This window comes from Prosopis cineraria, unplaced genomic scaffold, assembly GCF_029017545.1.
Source record: "Prosopis cineraria cultivar Desert tree isolate PC_DT_omini unplaced genomic scaffold, ASM2901754v1 PC13, whole genome shotgun sequence".
Taxonomy (NCBI): domain Eukaryota; kingdom Viridiplantae; phylum Streptophyta; class Magnoliopsida; order Fabales; family Fabaceae; genus Prosopis; species Prosopis cineraria.
The window spans coordinates 31,973,737-31,986,709 of record NW_026555344.1 but is presented as its reverse complement, the minus strand read 5'-3'; the positions used below and the strand labels follow the sequence as shown (position 1 = coordinate 31,986,709).

The 12,973-nt window shown below is 32.4% G+C and overlaps 1 protein-coding gene across 1 annotated transcript; it reads left to right on the top strand.

Annotated features, from left to right (window-relative positions):
• The first annotated feature begins 5,172 nt into the window (after window positions 1–5,172).
• On the top strand, window positions 5,173–12,519 carry LOC129290137 (DEAD-box ATP-dependent RNA helicase 50). The gene is given in 9 exon segments (XM_054926843.1): window positions 5,173–5,515; window positions 6,431–6,957; window positions 7,296–7,490; window positions 8,592–8,779; window positions 10,027–10,240; window positions 10,654–10,785; window positions 11,118–11,293; window positions 12,150–12,301; window positions 12,304–12,519. Coding segments are annotated over 9 exon segments (1,947 nt in total). The 5' UTR covers window positions 5,173–5,235; the 3' UTR covers window positions 12,387–12,519.
• Window positions 12,520–12,973: the final 454 nt, after the last annotated feature.

The window sequence follows — 12,973 nt, the reverse complement described above, 5'->3', positions numbered from 1 at the left end:
GTTTGATTAATTGGGGGATTATTAAGAAAGTATTTTCCATCAGTTTAGATGATGCCTCTGTAAATGATAATATGCAAGAAATTTTGAAACAAAGGTTAATTTTGCAAGATAATGGGTTGATTTGTCATGGAGAATTTTTTCATCAAAGGTGTTGTGCCCATATCTTAAATTTAATAGTTCAAGAGGGTTTAAATGTGACAAGTATTGTTCTAAACAAGATTAGATATAACATTAAGTATGTCAAACAATAAGAGGCAAGGGAAATTTTCTTTCAAAAAATGTGTTGAAAAGGTTGGTGGCATTAATAGTTCAATTGGCTTGAGGATGGATGTGCCCACTAAATAGAATTCTACTTTTGCAATGCTTAAGAGTGGATTACAATACCGTAAGGCTTTTACTAGCTTTGCATGTGTTGATAATAATTTTACTCATTGCCTAACATATAAAGAGTAGAGGAGAGGAGATGTGTAATTTCTTGAGGCCATTTGATGTGATGACAAGGTTGATGTATGGGACATTTTATCCTACTTCAAACTTGTATTTTTCTTAACTATCAAAGATTCGGATCTCGTTAGATGATAATATGATAAATGGTGATCTCGTGATAGAAAAAATTGCTCAGAGAATGAAAGAAAAATTTGACAAGTATTGGAATGATTATAATAATATCCTTACAATTGCAGCTGTACTTGATCCATGAATGAAGATTCAAATGATATAGTACATGTATGCAAGGACTGATCCTATAAATTGCCCTGCTAAGATTGGGAGCATTCAAAGCAAGTTGAGATATATTTTTAATCAATACAAAGAGATGGATGCTCTTTCCTCAGATCTTGGATCAAGTTCAACAATTTTAATACAAGCAAATCAAGCTCAATCCTCCACTATTTCTAGTATTTTAGCTTCAACCATGAGTAGCAATATTCCAGGACTTTTAGATATAAGTTTAATTTCATGTTATTATTAATTTTATTGTTTTATTTTAATTTATTAGTTAGTATTTTATTAAATTTTTACATGTTGCAAGATTGGATTAATTATACAAGCATAGATGTTATGTCTGTTGGAAAGTCTGAGCTTGAATTTTATTTGGATGAGGCAATACTTCGACCCCAGGCATATCAAGATTTAGACGTTCTCAATTGGTGTAACACTAATAAGGGTAGATTTCCTATCCTTTCAAATATGGAAGCCGATATCGTTAGCATTCTTATCATTACAGTGGCAAGTGAATCGGCTTTTAGCATTGGCTCATGTGTTCTCACCAAATATTGAAGCAGTCTTCTTCCTTTTAATTTTAAAGCTCTTATTTGCACTTGTAATTGGTTAAGTGGTTTTCAATATGGTGGTAATATAAATTTAAAATATATGATTATTTTATTATATAATTATTAAGTAAAATTTGATTTCATTCAATTATAATTTAAAATTTTTTTCCTTTGTTGTCTTGTTGTAGATGGTGGAGATAAAAGAGGATTGAGGGAGAAGAGGTAGTGGAAGAGGAAGGAGAGGGGGAGGGGAGGGAGAGGAAGCGGAGGAATCACTTGAACTAAATCCAAATATGAATTTGTTTGCTATTGAGAGTGTAAATGTAGTTTTGGATGATGATGAGGAACAGAAGAGCCATAGGATTTGAATTTGGCTTGACTCTGATTTGTATTGTTGATTATTGTTATGTTTTAACTTTAATGTCATATTGAATGTATTGTTATTTTGTTGGATTATTTATTTTAGATGTTAAACTAGTATGGTAAACTTGCTTTGTTAGCTTGGATGGTTAAAAAAAATAGTATTAATGCATGTTGGATTATTATTTTGATGCAATTAGGTGGAAAAAATTATCAAAATCACAAAAAAAAAAGATCTATAATACAGGCATTCGGGCCAGCCAAAAGCCTGAAATAATTCAGGCCAAACTTGTTAATTTGGGCTTACAGAGAACTTAAATAGGCCTGATCTGTCTAAATTTTTAATTCTAATTATTGTTTTCCTCGCCTGGACCTTCTCTTTATTTTTCCTTGTATCCGTCATTTATGTTGTTGGAATAGTAATAATTTGCCATCTCCTTCACTTCACTCGACATCTTCGGCTCCTCGTACAGCAATCATAAGAGCAATTTGACCATCTCATTTCTTCAATGAATTCCTCAACAGGACCTTGATCCTTGAAAATACTTTTCTCAAAAGTTGGTCATTTATGCCGAATATGTCTACCAACGGGTCGTTGTTACCAATTTTTCCATTTCCCAAAGTTAAAATGCTAAGCGTCTTAACAAGTGACAACATGTAATTCAATTTTGCAAAACACAAAACCCATAATCTAAAGAGCAAAGGAAAAATGACAATTAGATCTTACATCATTAAATTAATAACAGTTAAATCTCTGATAAAATTTTAAAGAAAATAAGTTGAAAATATCGATTAAGATAATTTGCAAATTCAACAGTTTTAATTGTAAATAAATATCTAAATATCAAATGTAATTATCAGATTATAACAGGAATTTTTGTTTTTAGTTGTTATTTACAAATTCAGGAATTGTTTGATTCAATATTTACAACTCATTTTTTTAAAAAAGATTATTAAAAATTTAACTGCCATTAATTAATTTTTTTAACTTAACTGTCATTTCCTCAATAATAAATTCTTTTTAATAAATCATTGACCCACATTTTGGCCAAAAAAAAAGGTTGACCCAAAAGTTTTCTATTAATTAATTAAAGTATCTCAATGGCATATGCATGCACAGGCAATGAAGATTCACATCACAATAAATATTACTGATTTGAAAGAATCGGATCAAATTAGCTCATGAATATACAGCCATAGCCCTATAAATTACTGTAGTGTTACCTTGTTGCATCATATAAGAAAAGAATTAAGACATGGCATCATACATGAAATCTCTCATTCTTCTGCTAGATATAGTTGTTTCTTCTTCAGAGTTATTGAAAGGCGGCGAATCCATTCTGTTTGAGAAAAAAAATAACAGTGCAGATCATAAACAGATAATCTAATCACCAAGACTTGAATTTTCATTGCAAAGATAAGAATCATGATCTTGGAGAGCAACGTCTAGGATTTGATCAAAAGTTTGAGTTTAGTTTCAAGATCGAACCGTTTCTCAAGAGAGCCTTTTATTTCTGTGGCTTTTGGTGGCCTCCATCATCTTCTTCAGTTCATTACTTTGATGTTTATGTGCAGAAGCGAGACAAATGTAATGAATGTGTTTGCATTATAACTGAACAAGGTCCTTTCACAAATGATGGATGCCATAATTGGAATTCTAATAATCCATTTTCATCATCAAATTATAGTGATATTTCTGAATTTTACATGTAAATTGCTGAAATAGTGAAATTATATGTTTACTATAAATATTATTAGGAAAAATATAATTATTGGTCGCAATAGTTTTATCGTGTTTTATTATGAGTCATTATGCTTTTTTTTTTTGTTAATGTTTTAGAGATCCTTGCAGTTTTTCCCATCTGTAACGTTAGTTTACCTATTTTTAAATATATCCAAATGGATAATTAAATTAGGATATTTGATGTGTAAAGTAAAAGGCTTGACCCACAATGACTAAAAATCACTTTCTAATATTGACAAGTGCTGTTGTTAGAATAGTCTTCACCAAAAAGCAAGTGTCCTTATTTTTTTTAACCTTTCAGTAATTTAAATTGCCAACTCATTGTGTTTTAAACATATTAACATCCTCGTTAACGTTGGTAGTTAGAAATTAGATAATTTAACATTGCTATTGGTAGAACACCAGTGTCCCTCCGAATATATAAAAAATATAGAGATTAATGTTATAGACAAGGAAAACTAGAAAGACTTAAAAAATTGAAAAAGAAAAGTAAAAGATCAATAACAAAATATAATAAAACTATAAGGATTAATAGTTATTTTTGACTATATTATTATAACCTTTGTTGGAAAGCTATGAAAATTTATAACCATATCACGTATGTTCTAATTCTATCCATCATTTTAAAGCAAATGTATTTAAATGACTTTCTCATTTGGTATGTGAAAAGTAGCACAATAAAAGAAGAAAATAAAATGGCCTTGCTTTATGAGTCCGGTTAGAGATTTTTTTTTCCTTTTTTTAAATTTCATTATTTTGAATTGATAATTGGGATCTATTAATTCTAGGATTATTATTGTGATTAGATGTTGAAATATAAAATTATAATTTCAACTGGGCCGGATAATATCAATATATAAAAACTCTATATTTCGTAGTAGACACATGCTTCTTCTTCTTCTTCTTGATTGAAATAGACACATGCTTCTTAGTATTGATGCTCATGAAATTATCACGATGTCAAGTTCTCAGCAGGAATCATCAACTTTATAATATTTCAACTACTCACACTTTTCTAGCCACTTACCAAATTTAAATATCTCACTGGATTCAAATCTATTAGAACTAGAGAGCAGGATGATGTATTAGGGGAAAAAAGAATAAAGCTATTGAATAATAACACTGGATTTTGTAAAGCAAAATATGGACACCTCTATCAATTAGCATTTAAAACTTTTTTTTAGTATAAAAAAATTTAGATTGGGTAGATGCCAGTAACTCGCTAAGGCAGACCTCCCAACCTTTTTGAAATTTTTAAAAGAGATTACAGATCACCTATTAATGAGTATCTCACATTAGTGAATAAAATTTAAATCTTTGCCTTTGTAAGGTAAAAGCCGAGTCCTTGATCAACTACACCATGCCTTTATTGGGCGAATCCTTGCAAGGTAAAGGATTTAAAATTTTAATTTATCATGTTATAAGATATTAACCTTTTTTATTAGGTTCGATTTTTATTATTTATTTTCTCCTTTTTATTATAAGAGAAACTATCATTTTTTTATATAAGCAAACCTATAAGTTTTAAGAAATATTTATCATATTTTCCTCAACTAGCCTTCATAAAATTAATATTTATTTTCACAAAATAAATTTATTTCATTAATTATAAAAATAACTTTTTGGCCAAAAAAATTATAGAAATATTTTTTTAATTTTAGACATAATTATTATTTTTAACTTTCTGCATCAGCTGATATTTTTTTAAATATTTAAAAATAGAATATTTAATTTAATTGTAATTTGTTGAAATATACTTTGAATAATTTTTTGTATTTGGGGGAAGACAAAAGAGGCACAGTGAGACTGGGAATATCTCACCGGCAATCCTATCCCATTCCGCTGCGAGCACAAGCGACAATGCTGTTGGGGCAAGCTCCTCCTGCGAACTTCATAGCCAAACCCAATTGCATGGAATTGCAGATTCAAAGCCATGCGCGTCTCTTCTCCTTTGCTCAGACTTGTTTCTGTGACACCCCATGTACGAAAATGCAGCGAAGAGGTGTTGGAAATGCATTTCTCGTTAGAGCTGGCTATTCTCCCACGCCCAAAGATGTTCTCTCTTGGAACTCTAACACCGCCGACGATGGTTTGAGCTCGAATGTAGAGAATTTATCAGATATAAGCATAGTAGCTGAAGGTGCTGATTCTTGGTGCTTTTGTTCTTTTAAATTGTTAGCCACTTTGAACTGCTATGGTATCAAATAGAGGAGCTTATCAATGACCTTGATGGTTAGCTATCGTTTTTATTTTGTAACAAAGCTACTTTCTTTGATTTACTGAACTTCAAATGTTGTCACCTTCGGCTCAGTTTGTGATAACGTGTAAAATGTATTTAGAGAGACAAAGTGCTTTCTTTCAGTTATTGCACTATTTTTCGTTGTCCAGCTAGAAATGTACTGTTCTGTTCATATAGTCATGCTAAAGTTGTGATTTTACTTCTTCCCTACTGTTAGGATGCAAGTTCCAGAATTTTTTTGGGCCAAACAAGGTCCAGATTATTTTGAAAAAGATGATGATTGGAATACCGAATACTTTTTTTATCTATTAAATATATTATGTAGTGTACAGATTTTTTATGAAACCATACCAGAGCTTATCAAATAATGGATGGGAGTTAGCATTAGATAATCAAACATCAATTATGTGTGAAGATTCAAGAGCGCCCTGGTCTTTGATAATATAGTTATCTCGAACAATTATTAGCATCTCTTGTTTTCCCATCTATTTCTAAAGGCTGGGATCTTGTCCTTATCATGAATTGTACTTTTAAATTCCTTTACGCTGCAGGCATGTCCTGATGTATGTGATATGATCAAGCTTTATCCATGCATGCGTAATTCATGAGCTCTATTGCATACTAATAGTTTATTAGATAGTGATAAGTATTCCCTGTTTTCTCATCTATTTATTAAGGCAGGCATCTTCCTTAACTATGAATCACACAATTTGATTCTTTCAGGACACAATCATGTCTTATTTTTATGATAGCATATGTCTGATAGCTATGCTTTTTCATCCACTCGATGCTTACATAAATTTTTCTGTTTGGCAGGCCTTGAGCGTGATTCAGTTCTTACAAATAGTGATTCTACAATAAAATCTAAGGCGAGGTTATCTGGAAGTTTTGGTAAACTGAAAGCACAGAAGGTTAAGGCCCTCATCCACAGAACTATTCACAAAAAGCAGGAAAGAAGCATTAATGATGATAACCTAGTTGTAGAACATCCAGAACTAGAAATAGAAGATGATTGGGAACAATATGAAAACAGTGCAAGTCAGGGATCTAATTCCCATGTAGGACGTCAGAATAAACCCAATAAATCTCAAAACAATGACATCAGAATAGCGAGTTCAGGTATATTAGTTGAAAGACATTCTGCCTCTCATTTAAAAGGATGGGGTTGTGAACAATCTTCACGTCCTTTTAGGACTGAATCACAAAAACTGGTAAAGGAGAAGAGAAAAGCATTGACTGACAATGACTTTTTCAGCCGAAAGTCTTTCAAAGATCTAGGTTACAGTGACTACATGATTGAATCTCTGCAAAAGCAAATTTTTCTCCGGCCTTCACATATACAGGTAACTTTAAGCTTTGTTGCTGAAGGGAAATTAATTTGCTCATGAACATTTGTGTGCTTTCATATGTGAACTTGAGCTGCTATGCTTTGTGGAAAATAATGTGGACAGGGAAAATATTTTCAATATGCAATAGCTTGCATTTCTGAGAAAATGGTTTGTCCATCCATTACATCTGATGCTTGACCACGTGTTTGAAACTGACTTTCAATTCATAAGATGCTCTTTTTTTGGCTGATTGCTGTCCATCCTTGGTTAGAAATTATGTGTGCCTTACACCAGGTGTTGCTTATTACTTGACAACAACCAAGCTCCCCAGTTAATATTTTGGTTAAATGTAGGCTATGGCATTTGAACCAGTATATACCGGAAAGAGTTGTATAATAGCTGATCAAAGTGGTTCTGGCAAGACTTTAGCATATCTTGCACCGATAATTCAGAAGCTTAGACAAGAAGAATTGGAAGGAATTGCCAATTTCTCTTCACAAGCTCCTCGAGTTGTTATATTGGCACCAACAGCTGAGTTAGCTTCTCAGGTTAATTGCTTTACTTATATCTCCGTGCAACTGTCTGTTTCTTTTTCATCATTCCTCAATCCCCCGCATGTTCAAAATAATTGTTTTCTTGCTTTCACTGTTTTCTGTTTCTTGCTTAGGAGGCATATTACGTCTGAAGGCTTTCACTTCATTGCCCCCCTTTTTCAGAAGCATTATTCAAAAATAACTAAAATAAATAAATTAAAATAAAACAAGCAAAATGAAAAAAATGATATGATTATAATAGGTGCGATTTTCAATACCCCTCCTCAGGCATATACCTAACTTGGAGCTATTCTTCCATTGCCAATTGTCTTCTAAGATCAATCTCTGTTGTGTGGTTGTCCTTGTCTCCAGTGACGTGTTACCAGACTACCGGTTATGAGGACAATGATTTCCATTTCCATGTGGAACTTTCATATCAGCACTATTTCCGTTAAAAGTAAATTTTCTTTTGTTCTTGTGTCTTTTTGAACAAAATTTTTGGACATTTTTCTTTTGTTACATTCCAAACAAATGGAGTAGATGTTTGTAAAAATTATTTTAAAGGTCCAGTGTCAATGGCAATGAGGTTACTCATTAGTGATAATGGTTCCATTTCATAAATTTTACAGCCTGCTGGTTCTTTTGACTGGCTTTCCTTTTCACTTATCATTGCTCCTGTTAGTGTTTACACAAGCCCTAAAAAATTGAATTTTGATATCATGGATAACCTGGTGTGGAAGTAGGCTACTGACTGCTTATTTGTGTTAACAAAAAGATATGGTGCAGTTTCATCTACTGATTAATGTAGGACCAGAGAATAAAGAGAAAAGAGAAAAAAGGGTAGACATAAAATAGGAATGAGAAAGATGACATTTTAACTCATTGGTAAAACCTAACTGTCAAGTCTACGATCAGGTTCCTGTAAGGAAGCCAAGAAAATAACCACATGGATTAAAATAAGCATGGGAAATGACTAAGGCAACATCCATGGTTATGGCCTTACTATTAAAAGCCTATAAACTATATTCTTACTGCTTGTGTTTAAATTATTATTCCATTCTTTAGTATGCTCTCCTTCAGTAGTATAAATGCTGGTGTCAATTGTTTCTGTGGCAGGTGTTAGCTAATTGTCGATCAATGTCAAAATCTGGGGTTCCATTCAAATCTATGGTTGTAACAGGTGGCTTTCGACAGAGAACTCAACTAGAGAATTTAGAGCAGGGTGTTGATGTTTTAATAGCGACACCTGGCCGTTTTATGTTCCTCATCAAGGAAGGCTTGTTGCAATTAACAAATTTAAGATGGTAAACATAGAAATTCAGGGATTCTTTTTTGTTAGATACATAACTTTACATTTCTTGATGATAAAGGGAGAACAAACTTTTACTCTATCTGAAACATTTAACTGTAGACAATAAATTAATTCTATCCTGTCAAATTAGGATAATCCTATCAAAATTATTATTTTCATTAAAAATAGAACAGTCAAGCTTATCCTAAACACAGAACATTATTTAAAACTAGCTGAAAAACGATAAGTCTTAATTTTAAAATAAAACAGAAAATGACTAAAAATAACTTAAGCTTGGCCTTTTAGGATTATGACTGGTGGTTCATAAATTTCATTTTCTACTTTCAAATTCTTACATTTGTTTTTCATTTTACTCTGAAAGTAGGCGGTGATATGGTTAAAACAATGATGGACCCAGGGCAAACCAGTGCCATGTAGGAGGGTTCAAGTGTGTTATAGTAGTTGGTGTTGGTCCAAAGGGGTTAAAAAAAAAAAAGAAACCCATTATGTTAATTACCCCATACATATCATGAGATGTGGGGGAGAGAGAAGGGTATTGTGGTTGAATATTTATTGGAGAATGGAGGCTCTTTGGGGGGTTAAGGAAGAAATTGGATATTGTTATGAGGAGAGCGCCCAATCCTATTGAAAGCTGGGGAATGCTTTCTTTTATGTTTTATTTTCCCCTTTATTTTCTGTTTTGTGCTTTTGTGTGTGATCTTGTAATTGTTGCTGTCTTAGACTTTTGTCACTGTTTCATTGAGCTAAATATCCAGTAGAGGGATATTTCAGTTTCATTTTGGCTTGGGTTCCATCAAGTAAAAAGAAAATAACTAAAAATAATTGAAAGTAACTCTAAGCTTACTATAGTATTGTTAATGGATCACAAGTTTCATGTTCTACATTCAAATTTTGGCATTGATTTTTTCTCTGAATGCAAACAGTGATACTATAAGGATCTTGTTAATTTTTATCATAAAATCTTCATAGCTCCCATAGTCCAGCTGAACATTAGGAAGTACTAACAGGCAGTAGTGAAAAATCAGTCTGACTTCTCAGTTTTATCAAGATTTTGCTTTGTAAGCATATAGGATAAAGGTTATTTCTTTTTGCCCTAGTACTCCAAGGGACCCAGCAAATCTAGAAATTTATTCTCCTAGCTCACTTCTTTCTCCCAGTGTATTCAAGTACAATAATTTATGTTAGCATTTTCATGTTTATTTTTAAAATCTTGTTTAACATAAACAACTCATTTTGCAGTGCGGTGTTAGATGAGGTAGATATCCTTTTTGGTGATGAGGATTTTGAAGTGGCGCTTCAGTGCTTGATTAATTCTTCACCAGTTGCCACACAATATTTATTTGTGACTGCAACTTTGCCAAAAGATATTTACAATAAACTAATTGAAGTTTTTCCTGATTGTCAAGTGATCATGGGACCCGGTATGCATCGGATAAGCTCTCGGCTTGAGGAGGTTGGTAATGAATTGTAATCTCCTATTGGTGTTTTATGCTTATCTTTATTGGATAGAAGATAGCACAATTTAATATGAGAAATATAAAGCGTATATTTGCTAGTAGAAATATTTGAACTGAAATGCCAGAAGGGTGAAATTTTATTTGCCAGTTTTTTCCCTCATAATTCTTTCTCAACGTTTTTGAACTTTCCTCTGCACCATTTTGCTGGAACTTCAGCTTGAAGAAGTTATAAACCAATTATGCCATATCTCGTGTTATATTTTAGTGTATTGTACTGCTTTGAACTGTGGCTTATATTATATACAAACCACAATATTTCCATATTATTTGCATGACAGGCTTATTCCATTTCTGCTCCATTGATTTCATCAACTTCTCTGTGCTTACATCACCGTTGCTCTATATTCAGGTTTTAGTTGATTGCAGTGGGGCCGATGGGGAAGAAAAATCTCCTGATACTGCATTTCTTAATAAGAAAACAGCTCTTCTACAGATTGCAGAAGGAAGTCATGTCCCAAAAACCATTGTGTTCTGCAACAAAGTAAGCTCTACTTCTTACTTTTGGTAGCTCATATTTTGGGCCATTTCGTATACAAAATGAAATGAAAAAAGTCATTTTATTTTGAGCATATGAAATGATTACCGTGAAGTCCATGCTCCTATTTATAATAACTTAAAAAATTATTGCTGAGTAATGATCACAAAGTTGCAATAAACATGTACAAAGAATATATAAATGGGAATCTCTTTTGACCTTTCTTACCAAATGGAGCATTAGTCTCCTTACCTTATTCATAGAGCTGTTTGTATTGTGACATAATTCTCCAAATATACTAAGAATGGCGTTTCAACTTTTTATTGCACAAATTGCAGATTGAAACCTGCAGAAAAGTTGAGAATGCATTGAAACGTTTTGATAGGAAAGAGACTCGTGTACAAGTTCTACCTTTCCATGCTGCCATGACACAGGAATTACGGATTGCTAATATGGAAAAGTTTACACGTTCTCAGACAAAGGAAGTCTCCCAGTTTCTGGTTTGCACAGACAGGTATGTTATCTGATTCTTAGAAATGCAATATTGTCATGTAAAATGGTGCTATATTTTTTTTTTTCTTGGGTTCTTTTTTTAAGCCCTCTATTATCTTACACTGCCGATTAATCCTGAATTTGAGCCGCTTCAAACCCCAAATGAGAGGAAGCTCTCCTAACGCGCGCGCGCGTCCAATTCTCCATAAGGTTTGAATTAGATGTTAGTTTGAGTCTCGTGTATTTTTATTAAATCAATAATCAGTATTTATCAGTGATCAAGGACAAGTTTCTTTAATTTTTTTCTTTTCTTTTCTTTTTTTTTTTTAGTGATTTTACTTGAGTTAAACATGAGGGAGTTGTTGGGAAACCCTTAAAGTAAACATGAGGGATGTGCTGGGGGAAAAAATCTATGTTGAGCTTATTTTGATAAGCTAATCATTGAGTTAACTAAAATCACTTTTGCCTCCTTATCTTTAACAAATGGGCCCTTAGTGACTTGTTAGAATCACAAGATTTGAATTGTGAATTTCTATTTTCCTTTCAAATCTGGATTCTTTATGTAAATATTATGACTTGTTATATTCCCCCCCAGTCTTAAAATGTAGGAGCTAATTCACATTGAGGAAATTAGTTTAGTTAGTTATTTGTTTTTTTTTTTTAAGTGTATTGGTTTCCTTAAAATACCCCTTTTTAATCATTTACATTGAAAGCTACCCCTATGCACACATTAATCTGTACAATAAATAGGGGCGGTTTGGAAAAAAATAATAAGTGAGAGAAAAAAAGGGGATTGAGATCTTACATTTAGGATCAACACGGACTCCTTAACTAGCTCTTACATATGATTTTGATTATTATGCTATAATCTGTTGCAGAGCATCACGAGGGATTGACTTTAGTGGAGTGGATCATGTTGTACTTTTTGACTTCCCGCGTGATCCAAGTGAATATGTCCGCCGCGTCGGAAGAACTGCAAGAGGTGCTGCTGGGAAGGGCAAGGCATATATCTTTGTGGTTGGCAAGCAAGTACCCTTGCACGTAAAATCATGGATAGGAATAAGAAGGGTCATCCTCTTCACGATGTTCCTTCAGCCTATGAGCTGATGAAGTAGAAATCTTAAAGATCTTTTTGAGATTGAGCACATCAAAAGCCCTATTCTACTTTGTACATATGATCTCTGTAATCAAAATGTAATTCTGATTGCTGCTTCCTTTATCATAAAATTGCATCATAATTTGTAGGCCTATAGTCTTAGCATAAGCATTCTATGGTTCTAGGCAAGAATATCAATATTCTGATGTTAAGTACATGAAAAATTACCTGGGGTAGATGGGGCATGCCTACTTGAATGAAAAGATTTTTTTTTGGTTGAAGTATTACAAATGATAAAGACCAAAAGTTTTCAAAACCAATCCAAATTGATTACACTAAACCAAATTAAATTAACATCAACTAATCAAAATTGATTTTAAATGAGATTTGGTTTGGTTTTTTTTTTTTAGGGCAAAAATGATCGGTTTGGTTTGATTCAGCTTTTTACTCATCAAAACTTAAACCAAATTAAATTAAGTTTTATTACATTTATTGTATATACTTTTATAATTTTGTTTAAGTTTTTTCTCCTTTTCAAGTTTGGCTATTTGTAAATCATGAGTAAAAATATAATGAGCTAAATGTTATTTATAATCAAGTGTTTTA